Source organism: Gekko japonicus, unplaced genomic scaffold, assembly GCF_001447785.1.
Source record: "Gekko japonicus isolate JY-2015 unplaced genomic scaffold, Gekko_japonicus_V1.1 scaffold1231, whole genome shotgun sequence".
NCBI classification, from domain to species: Eukaryota; Metazoa; Chordata; class Lepidosauria; order Squamata; family Gekkonidae; genus Gekko; species Gekko japonicus.
The window spans coordinates 198,890-219,674 of record NW_015162517.1 but is presented as its reverse complement, the minus strand read 5'-3'; the positions used below and the strand labels follow the sequence as shown (position 1 = coordinate 219,674).

General features: G+C 42.3%; 1 protein-coding gene across 1 annotated transcript in view; it reads left to right on the top strand.

Moving 5' to 3' along the window:
• The window catches only part of LOC107106121 (interleukin-1 receptor accessory protein-like 1), an 83,922-nt gene that overhangs the window by 19,966 nt on the left and 43,171 nt on the right, over positions 1-20,785 (top strand). The window contains exons 5-6 of the mRNA XM_015406212.1: positions 2,041-2,173; positions 8,171-8,316. Coding sequence (XP_015261698.1) covers positions 2,041-2,173; positions 8,171-8,316 — 279 coding nt within the window. The remainder of the gene's footprint in view (positions 1-2,040; positions 2,174-8,170; positions 8,317-20,785) is intronic.

The window sequence follows — 20,785 nt, the reverse complement described above, 5'->3', positions numbered from 1 at the left end:
TTTGGGGCTGGGGCTTAGACATGCCACTCTTGACAGGGTGCCACTGACACAGTACATCAAGAGTTTGGGCATGATCTTAGATGCCACCTTGAATATGGAGGCCCAAGTAACACAAATTTCCAGGCTGGCATTTTTTCACCTGTGGCTAGCTTGGCAATTGGCCCCTTTCCTGTTATTCCCTGACCTAGCCATGGTAATCCATGCAACAGTTACTTCCAGGCTAGACTACTGTAACTCACTTTATGCTGGCCTGCCTTTGAGACTGACACAGAAGCGCCAGCTGATCCAAAATACAGCAGTGCGAGCTCTGACAGGAATGTCACTGATGGCACATATACAACCTGTGCTATGCCAGCTACACTGGGTCCCAGTGAAGTGCCAAGTCAAGTTCAAGGTTTTGGTACTGACCTTTAAGGCCTTGAGTGGTCAGGGACTGATGTATCTATGGGACCACCAGTGGTGGCAGTAGATACACTGGAGAGCCACACTGGAGCAAGCAAGTAGTGACACAGCCAGGAAGCCTCCTGCAGCAATCAGTTCCCAACTACCAGAAAGATAACTGGGTTGAACTGAACACCAGGCACTGAAGGTCATACAGAGATAATAGAAACATAGAAGACACCGCAGAAATGAAATTTAACATTCCAGAGTCACCCCACTCCCATGGCAGCCAGGGCTTGAGAAAGACCTAGCTGACACTAGGCCTGGTGGCAACCATGCAGCCTGGGAGCCCAGTGGGGTATGTTGCTGGCAGCATTGAGGCCCCCGAGTTGCACTGGGCCTGGCACAAAAGTGGCTGGGGGGAAGTTTCGGCTGGCTTGCTTGGAGCAGCTCCAGGCGAACCAGCAGAGACTGCCCCCCGCTGCTCTCAGTGGCTCAGCCAGAGCAGCTCTGAGCAAGCTAGCACAGTCTCCCCCCCCAACTCTCCAGTGAGCTGTGGAGAACTGGGGGAGGGGAGACTGTTCTGGCTTATTCAGAGCTGTTCCAGGCAAGCCACAGAGAGCAGCAGGGAGGCAGTCTCTGCTGGCTCACTCAGAGCTGCTCTGGGCAAGCCTCCTGGGGCTCCACACTGGGCTCAGTGAGGGACTGGGGGGCAGATAGGATGCCCCCACAAGTCTGGTGGACCCCCACTTTTAATATCTAGTTCCTTTGTGATACATCTGACTATAAATATTAGCTTATCATTCCCATTGTTCTCTGTGGTGGGCCTGACTTTGCAAGTTGTCATATGGTTGATTGTCTGCAAGAGCTTAGGGAATACAGTCTGGCCTGTGAAGTATTATGGGAAATGTACTTTACAAGGCTTAAGGATTAACCTGGTATAAACATATTTTATATAAAGTTTAATGTTAATTGCGGATTTATTGAGTTTTGGGTGTTGAAGAGGCCTGTATATGAATTCTTTGTTCTAATCTGAAAAACTGCAGCTTTAATGGAAGCTTTATTAGAAATTAGTAAAAACCCCTCCCTATTTGATTTCAAAAAGATTTGTGGTCAAGGTGTGCCTCAATAGCACACCTTCTCTTCCCCTTAAGCTCTAGCATGTCCTTGGGCTTGCCCAGTGTTCTGCAGAGCCTTACCAGTGAATTTTGCGAGTGTAAATTCAGCTCTCTCTGAGCTTTGCACCTAGGATTTTGTCTAAAAATATATTAAATCTAAAGTTATATTCTACATATTACTGGAGTCTAATTTTGTATTTTTTTTATATAAAAAAAAAATTCCAAGTACTACAAGCTATACAAATTTGTATGAGTTAAGCAACACCTCTAGAAATAATTCATTTTACTTCAAGGATCTTTTATTAAAAGAGTGGGTTTTTGGACTGTAGCTTGCTCTAGATCATTTTCTCTCTTGCAGAATATGTGTCCAACAATGGTGTGAAATAAACACTGCATCTATAACATTTTATTTTAAGACAAGCTTTTAAGTAATACTTTCTTTGATTTGCCTGGAAAACTATTACTTAGCAGTTGATCTTAACTTGAAACATTTTTGCAAGTTTTGCAATAACATCTTTTCATTATTAATTCTTTTCAACAGGCCATTCTGCTAATCTAACCTGCCGAGCATTCTTTGGATACAGCGGAGAAGTCAGTCCTTTAATGTACTGGATGAAAGGCGAAAAGTTTATTGAGGATTTGGATGAAAGTCGGGTTTGGGAAAGTGATATTAGGTAAAAAAAAATCTATACATTTTGTCAAGACTAATCTCTAGTTCTCTGTAGAAAGTAAAGCACTATATAAAGGGAACAACAGAAATTCATTACTAGAATGTGCCTTGAAACACTATATGGCTGCTTTGCCTCTATCACTACTGGAGTGTATGCATGTAGAGCTGCATCAGAAAGTTATTATTTTGTACATGCAAACATATCTCTGCAGTCACAAGTTTTGTAATTTTCTTTTAGTTGAAGGTTGGAGATTCCTAGGCTATTCAAATCCATATAGAGATTTAAATTACTCAAACAAATACTGAACAAAATCACAATAAGTTGCTCAGCTAATGGTAACATGTTCCTCTGGTGTAAGAGCTCATCTTGCAAGCTCAGGGGGAAGAGAGGACAATGCAGCAAAATAAACACACACATACACAATTCTTGGTAAGAACAGGGCCACAGCTTTTTTGTTGGATACAGCCAAAGGTGCATTGGCGCAGCATGGGGACGGATCCAGTATCGGGTGACCCACCTGCTGCCCAATAACCAACCTCCCCCATGCCACCTGCTGGGGGATGACAATGCAGAGTGGCAAGACTCTGGATCCATGTGGGCACTGGGCGCTGCATGGTCCCCTTGCCACCTAGTGGTGGATGCCAGCCAGCCACCCCCCACCTGGGCATGCAGTTTGATTGGCTTCACCCCTGAGACCCCTTAAGGGAGTCCCCAAACTGGGGGAGGCAGAAACTCTGATCTGGTCTCCCCTAAAAAAGGATCCATCCCAATGCTCAAATCTCCCAAGCTGTGATGAAAGGAATAAAATACAAGACCCATAACAACCAAAACACTAAGGGTGGGTGGGAGAGTGGGTGGGTGGGGAAAACCACTGGGAAGAGGCCGGCCAGCCCAGCCCACCCCATTTGCCCTGCTGGATGTTCTTCTTACTGCCTTTCCCCAATCAGCAAGTGGTGGCACTCAGGTGAGTCTGCACCATGCTTCTGGCAGAAGACTTCATGCCTCAGAGGAAGTATTCTGGCTAGAGAAATACAACACTATTAGCTGATACAATGCTAAATATTTACTGCAAACTACAGGCATTGCCCAGTCATATTGAACAGGCAGCCACATGTGCCGAAATAGTAATAATATTTATGTATTTATGCCATGCTTCTCCTACCCAGTCTCCAAACTTCTGCTTCCTCTCTTAGCCAAGGACCTTGACTAAGACACTTCTACATCAAAAAGAAAAGTAATGGACTATCAAGGATTTGATGGGGGGGGGCTTTTTAGAAGACCACTACCTCAATGGCAGAGGAACAATACCAACAGATTTTCTTCTATTCCCTTTAGCAATGTCCTCAGATACTGACACTTTCTCTCCAAAAATTATTTTTGCTCTCAGGGGTTCCACTGTTCAGGCTCCCCACCTCAACTGCTGGTTGGGAGAAAGGGGTAAAAAAAAAAATTCACACACAAATGCCAGAGAAACATTTTTAAAAGATACCCACTATCAATCTCTCTCTTATTCTCTCAAGCACATACACATACCCATACAGTGGCATGGTGTGCATCAAGGACATATAATACATAAACCTAGGGCTCTTTTTGTAGAAAAAGCCCAGCAGGAACTCATTAGCATAATAGGCCACACCCAACACCAGAAACTCATTAACATATTAGGCCACACCCCTCCAGCACAGCTCATTAGGATGCACCCCCATGTTACCAGAAGTGTGGTTATCCAGCCACACCCACCTTTTGCTTGTTATTCTGTTTACCTCGTTTGTTGTCAAAACCCAGGGCTTTTTTTTGTAGCAGGAACTCCTTTGCATGTTAGGCCGCACACCCCTAATAAAGCCAATCCTAATGGATTTCTGCTGTTGGGTGTGGCCTATTATGCTAATGAGTTCCTGCTGGGCGTGGCCAACTTGGGGACCAGCCGGAACTCCGTTCCTGTGCGTTCCTGCCCAAAAATAGCCCTGCATAAACCTTTGCTTAATTTAAGAGGTGATAGATTGGTCAGTGACTCGATCCAATACCTCTTAGGAATCCTATGTAAACCACCTTAAAGTTTATAACAGAAGAAAATCAAAATATAAGTGTAATAGCCATAACACATTCAGAGCACAGAGAGAACAGTTTTCTAGCAGAGGAATGTTGTTGTTAAGGAATTCCTTGTTAAAAAAAAAAGGATGAAAAGTCTGTCAGAGGAAAGTGATAGGTTTGAGGCTAAGACATTGGATGCAAAAGAATGAAATGGTAGAATCCTCCACTCTAAAGGAATGGGGGAGGGCACAGGTGCAATGTCTTTGCACTTGTGCACAATGTCACTGCCAGCAAAAATTAGAAGTAATGTCATGATGTTGGTGCTGGTGTTCCAGGATTCACCCCAAACTCTACAGTTTAACCCCTCCCCTTTCCCCATATTTCTCCATCGACATTGGAATCACTGTTGGGGAACTGATGTAAGGATTCTGGGATTTAATATTCTTTCCTATTAAAAAAATATATCTGAAAATAGAAAACCAGCACAGCAGGGAGAATACTTCTACCTTTTCTGTGCTCGTTTTCAATTGGCAGGACATTTTTAACATAAGTGAGATTTCCAAAATGTGCAATCAGAAGAGGTATGTACAAATCTACCAGCATTTTATTCCCACCTCATTCTCATCCCTATGTAGAGTGGAGACCTAAAGGACTACAGGTAAATAATGATTCTAAATTGTGATTAAACAGTAGGATTGAGTTATGAGTACATGAGAGAAGGTGTCATTAATAAGGGAGGGCAGAGGAAAGAGTTTCTTGGTATGGTTAATCTTCCGTCATTAACCATGTGGCCAACAGCTTCAGCTCTGCAACACCTTGCTCCAATCCTTGCTTTCTATCAATGATTATTGCCCTTTCCATAATCTGGATATGTATTTTAATTTGTGCACACATGCTGAAGTGTAAACATGTATTAACTAAGCATGCAGCAGCCCAACAAATTATTCCTTCTCCAAAACTGCTCCAAAACTGCTTAAAAACTGCTTTTAAAAAAAAACTAAAAGGAGAGCTTAGCTGAAAACAGCCCTACAGTAGTAAGGGGAATGGTGGCTACAGGGGTGTGAGTCAAGTAAAATGGACCCACTGTGAACAAGACCTGGAAAAATGTGCACCTTCTTGTCCACATGGCATGCAAATGCACATTGACTTAAATCCTTCCAGAAAGATCATACCAAACCACATTCATGAAACTTAGCATAAAAACCAGGAGGAAACAAGGAAGCAAGATGAACAAAGGAAAATGTCATCTGGCATGCTCCTGAAAACAGTGTTGCAGTATGGAAGCCAAGTTGGACCAAATATTCAAGTGAAAGCAAACTTAATCCTTTCTGTTCCCTCCAAAAGCTTCTGAGTAAATTTAACATTGGATAAGAAGACATGTAACTGCTTAAAAAGGAAGCAGAGGGTGGGAATAAATATACAACTTCTGAGTTGGAGAGAGATGAGCAATGGAATCTCTAGGTATCTGTATTGGGCAGCAAAGATTGCAGATAACACCAAATTGTTTAGGATGTTGAAAACATATGGGTTGGTGAGGAGTTCCACAAGGATTTCTCCAAACTGGAGAACAGGCAAAGAAATGGCAGATGATAATCAATGTAAGGAAGTGCAGGTCAAACAATTCATAATTATTCGTAATTATTTTATATGTTTACTGATGGCATCTGAAATGGTTGTGACAGATTTTTTAAAAAAGACCCTGAGATTGTGGTGGATAGCTCACTGAGAATGTCGACTCATCATGCAGTGGCAATCAAAATGGCAAATTCCATGCTAGGGTTAATTCAAAGGGGTCAATAATAAAATTGCCTTAGCAATGTCACATGAAAAGCTGCCTAATACTGACTCAGCCCATTCATCTGTCAAGGCCAGTATAATCTATGATGGCAGTGGTTCTCCTGGGTATTAAGTAGAAGTTTATTATATTACTTACTACCTGGCGTTTTTAACTGGAAATGATGGGGATGGAACCTGGGAACTTTGACATGCCAAGCAGATGCACTGAGCCATGGTCTTTCCCTGGATCCTTATATGAGCCTGTGATGTAGCCACATTTGGTCAGTCCTGGTCATTGCATCTCAAAAAGGATATTAAAGTGCTGGAAAAATGTTGAAAAGGGCAGTCAAATGGGAGTACCTGTCCTCTGTCAGGGCTAGAACATTTGGGACTTTTTAGTTTAGAAAATGGCAACTGAATGGTGACACAATAGAGGTTTTCAGAATTATGCATGACATAGAGAAAGTGGATAGACAGAAACATTTCTCCCTGCTCTAGATTAGAACTTGCTGTTACACTGTGATTAGAAGTAGATTAATGATAGGATGTACTCCTTTCCACAATGACTAGTTAACTTGTAGAACTCAGTACCACAAGATATGGCGATGACTACTATTTTAGAAGATTTCAGAAGGGGGTCGGACAAATTTAGGGACAATAAGTCTATCATTAGTTATGAACCATATTAGCCAAATTAACCAAATTGGACTTTTGTACTCAGAGGCATTCAGTAACTGACAGATGCTGAGGAGCAGTCAGAAGGTGATGGCCATAGTTTGCAGTTGCTGCTAGTAGGTTTCCCTGTCATATCTGACTAGCCACTGTTTGAACCAGGAGTAACTGACCATTGGACTGATTCAGAATGGCTACATTTATGATCTTATGTAAGAGGATAATTGTCTAGGGAGGAGTCAGAGAGGGGAAAGGAAGCTGAAAGAGTATGATAAAAAACAGAGAAATATTTATTATAGATCAGGAGTTTATTTTCTTGAAATAGGCAGCTAATTCTATGGGTGCAGGCCATGAGTATTTTAGACAGAGTAAAATGATGGAGAAAATCTGTTCTGAAATATATGTAACTACAGGTAAGCAGAATTAAAATTATTATATTTGACAAGAACAAAATATGTAATCTACAGTTTCACCCCAAATATGCATTCATTTTATTCCACTCCACTGTATTTCATTTTATTTCACTTCAATGTACTAAATTTTATGAATAGCTGGCATTTTGTATTGCTTATCTAAAGTTCTTCTGGAAATATTTGGCTGGAGACTTTGAGCTTTTAAAAGTTTAAAAGAGATTGCGCATTTTAGTTTGATCATTTTATGCCTCCTTAGGGAGGACCCTGAAGTATTTTTTTTTCTTTTTTTTTTCTTGAGTAATGATGACAGTGTAAAGACATGTCTTCTTTACTTTTCTGCTTGCAATGGCTAAGGCAGAACAAGAACTGGTGGGTCATCTCCATGTGTTTACACTCAAAGTGCTTACTTTCATCCTCCAATGATGTAGGAGAACATTAGCAATGAAATTGAAGTTCTCTTTTGGAATTATGTGTATGGAGAAACAGCAAACTTTATTAATAATTTTTTGTCTTATTTTTTCATAATATTCTTCTGTAAAATTTGAGAAATAGTAATTATATCATTCAGTCACGATACAGGATATTTGAATATAGCAAGAGATTCAGAGTTTTAGCATGCCAGTCAAATGTACCAAGTTTATACATTAGATTTGTGTGTGTGTATTTGATAGATAGCTAGATCTCTATCCTTATGTCATGTGCAAATCTATTATGAAAAAGGGCATCCATTTTTAATGTTAGCATCAAGAAATAATCATTTTCTCCAAACTTCTTCTGTACTCCATAGTTTCAATAAGCCCTTTAAAACTTTTAAAAGAGCATGTAAACCTTTGCCAACATTTTGTGCACAACCCCAATATCTTATCAGGATGTGCTTAACGCCAGCAAATTAATTGCAGCCCTTATTAGCATCTACAAAACTAAACCTCCTCATTAATAATAAGGAAGAAAAGGGCATTATATAACTTAATTAAGATTTAAAGTACACTGTAGTCAATTTGAAACCAGAACGTTTCTATTTGTGAGAAACATCACATCAGGATTATCTTTTGCTTTGATATTCTGTAAATAACTTTGCATATGAATAATTTGATTTTTTTTGCACCAGAGTTCTTAAGGAACATCTTGGAGAACAAGAAGTTTCCATCTCATTAATCCTTGATTCAGTGGAAGAAGGAGACCTCGGAAATTACTCATGTTACGTTGAAAATGGATATGGCCGCAGACACGCCACGGTTATTCTACTTAAAAGGGGTGAATTTATTTTTTTAATGCAGATGATTTGCACTATGATAAGTTTATATTTTATAAAGCTATCTTCTGATTTATTCCCTAGTGCTCTGATTCTTGGTACATGGAGAGCAAATATTAATTATTCTTTCCTGCTGTCGGGTATCAGGATTTTAATGAAATAAATAAGGGGGGGGACAACATTAAAAATGGCTGTGTGTTGAAAAAATATAGTTGAATATACTGTTTAATAATGTACATATAGAAGATGCCTTTAATAACTGGGGAATATGGGAACTAATAAAAAGTTACTAGGGCTAGCTGGCAGGAAACTATTGATGATAAGAGTTTAATCATTTTTTGCAAGAAATAAGCCTAAATAATACAATAGCAAGGTTCAATCCTATCGCAGAAGGGAGACTGAGTAAACTTGCTGTGCAGTGAATTCCAGATTTCTGGGGTTCTTGTTCTGTGTTTAACATTTTTGCTTCATAGCCAATCATAGCCAACCAGATCTGGCTGATAGTGAGAGAGACACACACAGATAGAAAGAGAGACAATGTGTGGGGGAAGAGGGGAGGAAGCAACAGTAGAACTGGAGCTGGGATTGAGGAGGATTCATTGCTGCCACTCACCCATCAATGCTGTTTTTCCTGCAGTATGAATAGCTAAATAGCAGGGGGAAGATTTAAAAGGACATTTGAGCCTGTAACTGCAAATCTTTGCAAGTGGGAGAGAAGGATAATTCTCACCCCAACCTCTGTAGCTGCAGGCTCTGCTATCCTTTAAAAATATTTTCTCTGGCTTCTAATTGCTTTTCCCTCCCCCCACCAGCTTGGGCATTGCTTCTTCCCACTGTTTCTCTCTTCTGACTGACTAGAAGGTAGAGGGAAATGATAAAAGGACAGCTGAGGCATCATTAGTGGATAGGTAGGCACAGTGACTGAGCGGTAGGGGGCAGGGGGAGAGAAGGTGGGATTTCCTCCAACCAGTGCCAGTTTGTACACACCACCTTTAAAAATGTTCCTTAGCAACTATGACAGACAAATAAACTGCCAAAGACAGCTGTGGTGCTGTGAGTGAATGTGGATTTATCTCAGGTAGAAGAAGACTGGAGCCCTGCAACCACACAATTCTCTAGGGCAAGGTGAGAGACTGAAAAAGCAAAGGTGCTTCAGGCTGATTCATTGATTAACCGATGGCCATTTAAACAGCTGCTTTTGGCAAGGGCACTCCGAAGGAGAGTGGTACAGGACACCTGTAGCACCTCGAGGCCTGCAGTACCCAGTAAGGCAATCTTTGAAATCTCACCTCACATAAACAAAGCGATGGTAATTCCCAGGCAAACTCCTCTTTGAAGCCTACTTCAGTCAGTTGGCTGATTATGCACAAGGGAATTGAGCAAGGCTAGATGGCTCTCTTTCCAGTGTTCAATAAAGAAAAAGGGGGAAACAAAGGGGGAAGTGGGCTCCAACTGTCACTCCCTTCCCTTCACAGAAGGCTGTCACAGAGCTGACTCCTCCCTTAAGAGGGCATTGAATTGAAAGGATCTCTGCCTTTTTTTGTCAGAAGCAACAATCCCTCATCAGAACCATGCAGAACAATACAAAGCCAAAAGTACCTCACAGAAGAGGATGCCCTGCCAAAATGAGAAAATCCAAAAAGCTAGCAAATTGGTTACTGCAAGAAAGCCATTTAAACAGTAACCAACAATACTATGAAAAATACATTAATTTTAAAAATGCAGAAAAATGTGTTCATACACAGCCAACAGAAAAAAGGAAAATATGGATATTGACATTTTGACACATCATGCCAACAGTGCAGCTGGAGAACACAACATACCTTTATATATGGAAAAACAAAATACAGAACACATTATTACTTATTATACAGAACACATTATTATAAAAACCTAGTAGGGGGTTGAACATTTTATGAGAAGTCGAACAGGGAGTTAGCTCTGAAGACTGCAGAGATCCCTGGTCTGGTGTGGTTAAAAACTGCCTTTAGAGACCTTAAGAGTAAGTTTAAAACTCAAGATGAGTACTGGTGTTTCAAGAGAAGGGGTTTGGGTACTGGTAAGAGTGTACCAGCCTTCTGGAAAACAAAAGAGTATATTCAAAGAAAGTGTACTGGAGTTTTTGAGGAAACACTGGAACAAAAGCATCTCAACATAAAGATTTAAGTAACTGTGGCTCTGATCACACCACCAAGGAACTGTGGGTGGGAAGCGAGGCTGTTTGCCCCGGGGCGAACTGACGTGCGTTTGGGCGATCAGATTTCCGCCTGCCTTCCCCACAGTTCCGCATAATACTTACCTTTTCCTGGTGGTTTTTTGCGCTTCTCCTGCGGCGCAACGAGATGTCCCACCAACAACTCCGGGATGCCAGACAGATGTGTCTGTCTGATCGCGTCCCTTTAATCCGCGGGGGAATTGTTTGCCTGCCACAGCTTCTGCTCCATATGATCACAGCCTGTGAATAGCTTAAGAAAGTCTCATTAGCCTGAAACATTAAAAAAACTAAAGTATCTGCATGTACTGATTTTACCTCAGAAATTTTCAACCCCTGATTTTAACTGACCTTTCCCCTCTATGTTAAAATATTTTGTTGTTTTTGAACTTCAGAATGCCCCAAGTGCCATTTAAGTTGTTAAAGCTGGCTCCTGATCCTCCCCTCAGGTTCCTAGGCCGAGCCAACAGCCATAAGATCCTACTGTGACAGGGTGGGACAGTCAAAGTTTTTCAGCAAAGAGGAAAACACATTACTAGGGCAGCTCAGTCAGTAAAGGGAAAGAAAAACAGGCGAAAAATCTTGCCTCTGAGGGAGGGAAGTGGACGGGTGCTGTCATACTTCCATTGTTATATTTTTATGGGATTTCATGGGATTTAAATGCAAGCAAGCAGGTTTATAAATTCAGTTTATAAATATAATAGTTCTTAATAATGCAATAAAATTTAATAATAAATGAAGATGAAACCTACATTCAGTGGCATACTTGAAATATGAGGCTTTCTCTCATCATGGAACTAACCTCCTGCAGTCTTCTTTAATTACACAGTAACTTGGAATTGCAAAGTAGCCTTTAATTACCTAATGAATTCTTGGATTTTTTTGAATTTTTTGAAGCATATAAAACTTCACAAAGATATAGGTTCCCCCCCACAAAGACAGTTGAGTTCTTTTTTTGTATCTAGTCCTGTCTCAAGAGTCCAACTCTGACTGAGAGTTGCTTATAACATCATGAAATCTCCTTCTCGCAGCCCTTTTACAGAAAACCCTTCCACAGCAGTCATGAGTGTGCTGGTCCTATGTCCCCCCTTCACGTGAGTGCTGGCTTGTAAACACAGGACCTATGCACAGAGGAAGTATCAGCATTTGCACTCACTCCTTGTGGATGGCGACATTCAAAAAACAATGTCCCTGGTCCAGTGTTCCCTCTAAGCTGAGTTAGTATGAGCTAGCTCACCGTTTTTTAGCCTCCAGCTCACACATTTTTGTCTTAGTTCAGGAAAGATGGCTCCAGAACAAACTAATTTATGCAGTAGCCGAATAACTTGCTCACAACTTTAATGCCGTTAGCTCACAAAGTAGAATTTTTGCTCACAAGACTCCACAGCTTAGATGGAGTATTGCCCTGGTCATAGGGCGTCTACATGTGGGAACTTCTTCCAAGCATTTACACTTTGCGAATGAACCAGTGGTCTCACAGAAGCGGGGAGTGGGGCCAGGATGCTCATGCTCAGTGCCCCCCTCACAGGTTCAGTCAGTGCACAGAGGAGTTGTGCATAGAGGGTTCCTGAGTAGGACCAAACATCCCCAACACAAAAAGGAGTAATTCCTCACCTCTCCCTGTGCCTCATTTATCAATAGATAATTTGTAAACTATTAATGAAAATTCCCAAGTAAGTATCAGCACCTCTGGGCCAAACTAAACAAGATGCTTGGAGGTCTATTGCGGGGGTAGTGGAATGCAGAAGTGTGTTTTCTCCAAGCAGCCATGATAGGAAGACCATGCAAGAGCAAGATAGTGTAATAGGTTTTCTTTCCATCATGTTCCTGACCTCAAATAACCTCCTGGAATTGCAGTTTATTGAGGAGAACCATAATGGTTTCCTTGAGTTTCCCTCAGTAAAGCAAATAGCAGGGGGCTGTTTAAAGTCAAGGAAATTGCAGAGGGGGAAGAGAGAATCCCTCTTTGTCTAAGCTGCAGGCCTCCTAAAGCAGCTGATTAACAAAAAAAAAATCCCTACAGCATGTCTAATTTAGTCCCTAGTGTATGCATATATGCTCACACACTTAAGCTTTTGTCCCTTGACTCATCCCCTATCTTCACTTTTCCATTCAAATCCTTAATATGATTTCTTTTAATTGTATGGCAGTGTTTGTACACAGTGACTGTGTCTATGGATCATTAAGCCTATTTTTTCTTCTGTAGCAAGTGGCAGATTTTTTTTTTTGCATTCATCCTTATTCTCTTGATATTGTTTCCACCTCTCATTATTACAATAATCTACAAGGATGGGTTTGCAGTTTTTTAAAAAACTGATTCGATTTTTTATTTTTCTCCAGAAATTCACACTAAGGTTGTGCATTCGGATCTACCTGAGCTGAAAATTATACCCAAAAAATACCTTATCAGTAGTATTCAGGTATAGTTCAGCATCCCAAAGGTATCTGGGATTTTTCAGGAAAGTTGAGGGGAAAATCCTCCCCGAATCCCAGATAAGTTTGGGAATTACTGGGAAGATCATCAAAGCCCTCCAAACAGCTGAAAGGCAGGAGCAGATTGCTCCCACCACTCAGCTATTTTTTGGTCTTTCCTCTGCTGTCCCTTAAAGGGACTGCAAAAGACACTTCCCCCAAAAAAAACCAGCTGAGCTGGCAGGGAGCAGTCTCCCTACCAGCTCAGTTGTTTTGGGCTCTCTTGTGCAGTCCATTTAAATGGACATGTTTAAAGGGGCCGCACAAAAGAGTCCAAAACAGCTGAGCTGGTGGGGAGACTGCTCCCTGTTGGCTCAGCTTTGGGCTCTCTTGTGCATCCTCATTTAAAGGTATTGCAGAAGAGAACCTGAAGCTGAAATGGTAGGGAGACTGCTCCCCACAAGCTCAACTAAACAGCTGCCTCTCAGCTGTTTTTTGCAGCTTTGCCACTGCTTCCCCCCCCCCTTCTTTTTCTTCTTCCACTTTACTTGTATCGGGATCTTGAATTTTTTGGAAATCTCAATGGGGTGGGGTCCAATTGACCCAAACAGAAAAAATACCATAAAAAATTGCACACCCCTATCTCACACCCATTAATTTTCCTCTAGCTATGTATGTTCCTCCATAAATATAGATATAGACAAGCAGCAAACCCAAGAGTACTTACAGAAAGGAATCTTGTCCCCATTGGTCCTGCTTTCCATATTATTTCTGCTTTCTCCCCTTCCTACCCTCACAGCTGGTGCAGCTGCTTCCCGTTCCCTGCTTTGTTCACTTCAGCTCTCATATCCCCCCTTGAGCCCCTTTTCTTTCCTTCCTCCCTTTCTTATCCTTCTTATCTTTCCTGCTTTTTCACTCCTTCCCCTCTCAACTCACCTCCAGTTTTAAACTGATCTGAATATATATCTAACCACCACCACCCTTGGTATTTTTCAGATGTATTCCGATATATTTTTCAGATATATTCAGGATACCAGGAAATGAGTCCTCTAAAATCCCAGAAATATTTGGAAGCAACCAGGAATATTGGGGGCCAGCATTTAAGGCTCCTATGAGTTTTTTTCTTAATTTTGTTGTGTGTGTCTCTGTCAGTGTCTTCTTTCCAGAGCTTAGTTTCAGTTTGCCAGGATGATTTGGCTTAGATTCTGTGCTTTGAAATAAGTTCTTTGAGTCATGCAATATTGTGTTCTTTGTGCAAGCTGGTTTGTGTCAGGTTTGTGGTTTGTGATGGATTTTGTTTTGACATTTCCTTGGATTCTTGAGATGTACATTGGGTTGGATTCTCTAATGTTACATTTGTTGGGCTTGCAGCAGTTTTCCTATTCTGTTTGGCTTGGAGGATTCTCTGGTTGGCACTGGCTTGGATTCTTGGGTTGTACATGTATTGTGTTAGGCTTGCCACATTGTCCTATGCTTCTGCTGGAATTCCTTGGTTCTGCATTGGTTCTTTGAGCATGTTGGTTCTGTCTGCTTTGAGAGGCTTTTGGCAGCTCACAATTGCCTTCCCTTCCTCTCCCCACAACAGGCACCTTTTGAGGTAGGTGGGGCTGAGAGAGTTCTGAGAGAATTGTGACTGGCCAAGGTCACCCAGAAGGCTTCATGTGGAGGAGTGGGAAAAATCAAACTGTTCTCCAGATTAGAGTCTGCTCCTCTTAACCACTACACCAGGGGGAGCAAAGGAGGGAAAGCTCAAGACAAGGGACAGATAAAGCTAGGTTTTTTGGTGGGTAGGAAGAAGTAAAGGGCTATAAGGGAAGAAAAAGAGGATATAGCAGGGGTGGAAATATGCCCCCTGCAGTCCTTGTGGTTTCCCCTGTCAAAGAGAGCCTCCCTCCTGCCCAAGCCAAGAGACTGGCTAGCTAGAATTACAAAGGATGTTAGGCACCTGTATACCTTTAACCTGGGTCGGCTACCACTTGTCCTTCTGTGTCCCTTCAGTCAGAAGCCAAAGGACAAACCCCTGATCTTCCCGGGGTTAACTAGGGAATCCTGCCTGGAAGTTTGACCTTCCCAGGGTTAACTAGGGAATCCTGCTTGGAAGGTTGACTCACAGCGGGGGACCCACAAGTTACTCTAAAGGTTGAGCTGCCAGTCTAGGCACCAGATTGTCTTATTGCAGCAGTATAGACAAGAAACAGAGTCTGGTGAATAAAATATATTTATTAAGTGCAAAGAGTATTATTATAAAAATACAGAATTACTTAAAAAGTTACTGTGAGGGAAAACAATAAAACTAGAGATTAAGAAACTAGCTAAACACTTGAAGAACTTTGGTTCTCAAAAGGCAAGGTGTTATCCATTCAATTCTGTCTCCAAAATGTACTCCATCTCCAGAGTCCCAAATGCTTTTTGGCTTCAGCAGCAAGAGCTTCAAGATGGCCAAATGTGAGCAAGGTGATGTTGCATGTCAGCATAACATGCAAACACCATCATGCCCCCTGAACAGATGCTAAGGTGGCTAATTTATTGTTTAAATCCCAATTGGTTGCTTGGCCTCTGCACCAATCAGGGTTCAAACAGTCTCCTATAGATACAAGTAGGCCAATCAGTGATTTCATTGGTCTCTGGTCATGTCAGAAGACCTGGTGATATGATCTGCAGCTTCACACCATCACCCCTTCTCAAAGAACTTAATTGCTTTGGAATGTTGATTGGGGAAGCCAAGGCCGGAGGGGGAACATGTTATCTTGCAGGTGCAAGAATGGACTCTCCCCCTACAGCATGTCTGTGTAAAACTTAGGAGACTTAAAGACAACAAATGTAACCTGACCGCAGCCAGGCTGAACCAGACTTTTAAAGCAGACTCCTTTTGAGTGAACCAAAGTTCTTGACGTCCCCACTTATCAATATATCTGATTCTCAGCATGAACTCATCTGTGGATACTTTATACAGATACTGGGGGCACAGACAGAGAAAAGAGATCTTTCTATAAACCTGAGAAGAGCCTCAAGTTCACAGAAAAATCTGAAATCTAAAAGGAAAATATCCACTGGGGAGCTAATCCTCTTCCAATGATAGAAGCAACACTTGTACATTCAATATATAAATGCCCTCAGTGGCCATTGCCAGGCAACAACTGCAGTAATTGCCTTCCTTTCTGTCAGTAGAATGCAGGGCAAGGGGTCAAGGCATTTTCCAGGACAGTTTTGGCATTTGCAGGAAGACTCATTGGGTCAAGGCCCACAACCAACCACCAAGCTATTTGCTACCACACAAATTGCATGACTTGCCTAGGCCCGGTTACTTGCTAATGTTCAGCAGCAGCTACCCAAAAAAAGCCAGGCACTGCTCAACAGAGCCATAGGCAGAGACTATGACAGGGAGGAAGAGAAAGCTGAAGACAGGGGGCAGGCTGAGGTAGGTTGGCTGGTGGGTGGGAAGGTCAGAAGTAAGCAGGAAAACAGGAGAGGCTATGGGGACTTTCACAGAATGGAAAGAGGAAATAGTGGAAAAGATGAGATGCCCCTTTGGGTTCCCCCACTTGTACATACATATTCTCCCTCAGACATCTAACTTTGAATTAAGTTGTCACTTTTTGTCTTGGAGTTTATGTTTGATATAATCCCATAGAACAGGGGTCCCTAACATGGCAGCTTCTATCAACTTTCTTGGCACTCACCAAGTATTTTTAGAATGTGGGCAGGGACAGGTGGTGTTTTTGCTCAGCAAGGCTTCTGACTGGCCATTGGAGGTTTGACTGGCAGTGCATATTTATAAAAACATTGTTTTGGCATTAGCTGCCAGCACAGCACAGAGATCTTCACTATGGGACCAAAGGTAAGCTGTGGCATTTTGTGGCTGCCTCTGCTTCCTACAGCAACAATTTTGTGGCAGTCATTTTGTGGCTGTACCACAATTCGGTGTCAGAATTCCAAAGGTGCCCACAGGCATTTAAAAGGTTGGGGACCCCTGCTCTAGAAGCTAAAAGGAAATATATTACATATCAACTATTTGCTATCATGTTATCTACCTAAGTAACTACTATCATTTGGTAATTCAAGAAGAGTGCTAACTAAAACATGGGCTTACTAGCAAAATTCAGTGGGGTGTACTGGTTATTGGACTAGAACCTCGGAGACGTCTTAATCATGAAACTCACTGGCAGTGCAATTATAAACAGAGTTATACCATTCTAAAACCATTTGCTTTAATTATAAGGCTGCAACTCTGCTTAGGATTGCACTGTTGGTGCCAGTCACCTTCTCTCAGACTAAGCCACTTCATGGAATTGTTGTGAAGACAAAATGAGAAGGAAAATCATCAGATCCTTGGAGAATGGGTAGGTTTTAAAATGTGTCAATAGACAGAAGCTGTAACAGTAGAGAAGAAATCTCATTGAGCTCAATGGAATTTATTTCTGAATTAACTTGAATAGTATCAAGGTATAGAAATCCTTCCATGTATACTCTGCTTTCAGTAGCAGACTGTCTGTTTTTATATAAAATATCCTAAGTATTCAAAGATTACTTTGATAACGAAGCATCATCTGATTTCATTACAGAAATAATTATCTTTTCCCCAAAACCATCTAAGCCCTTATAACCATTTGCCCCGATACATACACCCCAGTGAAGACAAGAGACAACAACATTGGGTTTAAATAGTTTATTTGATTATTTATGTAGACCTACATCATATCATTACATATGCTAACATATTTAGGCAGCCTGGCAACTGCAGCCTTTGTTGAGCAGGTATCATCATCAGAGCATCATTTGACCTGGCACCTCTCTATTGGCATGTTTCTTCGCTGAACATAAGTGTCAGTAATTACGTCTGCTTATCTGGTCCCGGAACAGTGGAAAACATCAGTGAACACAGGGGCTTTCTTTTGGCAGCCTGAAACTAGGGAGTTTCCTGATAAGATGCACAAAACTTAGCTCTTGGGAGACCTTCTGGGGCCAGATGCTCTGCTCTACACAGAAAAATATTTGTTTTGAGAACACTCAGAGTCTTTCCATCTCATAGCTTTACTTCTCAGATGTCCTTCAACCGGAAAGCTTATAATTTCAAATGTGCATTCCATCCCATTATTTTCTGACTCTAAGACCTTTAACCATTAAAATAATACTCTAATTAATCCTAGTCAACAGCTCTTCTGTCTGGGCTAAATATTAAAATCTAAATTCACTTTAATCAGACTCCTAATAGGGCACAGTGACAGCTGTCATTCTACATGTCAAGAAAATTATCAAAAATCACATTCATAAATCACATTCACTGGTCCCTTGTCCTACATGTTTGGAGTGGTAACTCCCTTGCCGGCCAGATGGCTGGCACTGGAAGAGAGCACCAGAATCCGGGGGATCCCTTGCGCGCCATGGGGACTTAGCAGCCCTATTGCCAAACTAGTTATGGCCTAAACAGTACACACTACAGGCCTGTTTAAACCCCTGTATCACATCATCATGAAGCAGGTGGAAAAAATTCCCCCTCAATAGCCAAACAGAAGATCCCCCCAAAAAAAACCTACTTGGTCCTGAAGGTGACTGGCTAAGCCCATGATGTTAAAGGGAGGGTGGGTGTGTCATCAGCCAGCAGAAAAGTCTGTGAGGTGGAAGTGTGGTCAGAGTATATGATGTCAGATCATGCCTCATAATTGGCTATTTCAAATGTAACAACCTAAGAAGACCTTGTGCTTTCCTTGTCTCTAGGGGGCCAAGGCAAACTGATCCCTGGTATTAATGCCATAAATTTCACTTCTTTGTATAAACTTTTTCAGAAACGTTAGCTATTGCGTGATAAAACTACAGTTGTGACACTAAAGACAACTAATAGCAAAGATATAATGGATGTTCTAAGGCTCACTCTGACAATTGTGGAACAAGGAAACATGTCAGCACCAATTAGTCTTAATGGAGTCATATGTCCAAATTTTAATGGATCACCAGAATTTGTATAGCTGTGAGTCTCTTTTAGTTTACTATCTTTTATTTGTAAAACTCTCATCCAAAGGTACTCCCTCCCTCTTTTTTCAGCTTTGTCTCCAAAAGCACTCGCCTAAGTAGTTCAGGCCTTGCTGAAAGTAAAGTGACACTAATTTATCACTTGAGATCAAACATGATCCCACAATTTAGCATACAAATGTTTCCTCTCCTTGCCAAAACAAAACGTAGCAAATATAGTAACTTTTTATAAAAACAGATAGGTGTCCTTCCCTCCCCCCAAAAAAATTTGTTCATGCAAATTGAGTCACAGGTTTTTTGTTAGCTTTTGTAAAGTTAGGTTGCTGGTAGCAGTAAGATCAATCTAACCCACAGGTGCCTTCCCACCCACACATTAACCCCTACAACAGCAAATTGTTTTAGAACTTTTCCTCAGGTACACTTTCTAGAACAGCTTTCAACCTTTGAGAGTGCAGTTATTTCTAGCTTTTTATATCTTATGAATGTTAGGGAGAAGAAAATGTCCTATTCTCTTTGATAACAGATGAACCCTTAAAAGTTTTATTTAGTTAGAAGTTCAGAAGCATAATCCTATATACAATTCAGCAGCAGAAGTAACACACTCTGTCTCTCTCAAACAGAAGATCATACATGTTGTGAGTCCTTTCCTGTGATTAGGCTAGTACAAGAGGAATCCTGCAAAGAAACTGTGGGGAAAGAGTGAGTATCCCTTTCCCCCTGTTTTTTACTTCCTTCCATCTCCCCCACATATTCTCTGTCAATCTTCCTCACTCTTTTTCTCTTCATCACTTCTCCGTCAGTCTTCCCTTCTCTCTTTTTTTTTCTGCTCCACCCTTCTGTTACTATTCATTTTTCTCTTTCTCTCCCAACCCCTTCTCCGTCACTGTTCCCCGACACACTCACTGTGGTGCTCCCATGGCAGCTCAGGCTTCTACTTCTTTTGCCCCTGCCTACCTCAAACACTGCTGCCTCAGTGCCTGGGGGTAGCAACAACTCCCCTTCACCACCTATCTCCAGAGTCACTGGCTCAACAGCAGGGATAACTAGGGAGTCCCACACATCCTACTCCTCCTGTCACAAGTGTTCCCGCATCAGGGGAGAGCATCACCATCTCAGTGACAGAGAATCCCATACCTCCTCCCCTGCCCTTCCCCAGTTTTGGCAGCTGGGCAGGAGAAGCATCACTGCCTCAGCAGTGAGGAGGACTGGCAAGTCCTGCAGCTCCTCCCTGCCCTTTCCCAATATTGTGTAGTGGGAAGCCGCATGGATCGACGATAGACAACGACGTGGTGCATAGCACGCTTTATTAGGCACACAACAAGACAAACAGACAAACGGCCGGCAGGCCAACTATATACACACCTGGGGACCACCCCTTGGTCACCATAGGTGGGTTTGAATCTCCCGCCATGGCTCCCATTGGTTCCCCGGTGGAGGGACTAGGATCCTAGTCCCCATTGTCTTCCCAGACTGAACCTCGGTGCCCGTCGCCCGGATGCTGCGGCCCGCGAGCCACCTCGACCCCCTTCCGAAGTTCTCGGCAAACACCGACTCCTCGGGGAAGAACCCGCGAGGTGCTTACCCTCTGCTCCGTGGGGTTTTGTTGGGCTGGGGCTCGATCAGGGTGCAAGCGGTCCAACAGGATCGTGGGCCTCCGGCCCATCAACAGCTTGGCGGGGCAGCGGCCGCTCACCGGGTTGGGCGTTATCCATTGTGCTAGGAGGAACTTGGCGATGCAGAACTCCCAATCCCCTTCTGCTAGGCGGATGAGGGCCTCCTTCGCGGTCCGGACCATGCGCTCTGCTTGGCCGTTGGTTGCCGGGTGGAAAGGTGCCGTCCTGATGTGCTGGATCAGGTTGCCATTGAGGAATTGCTGGAAT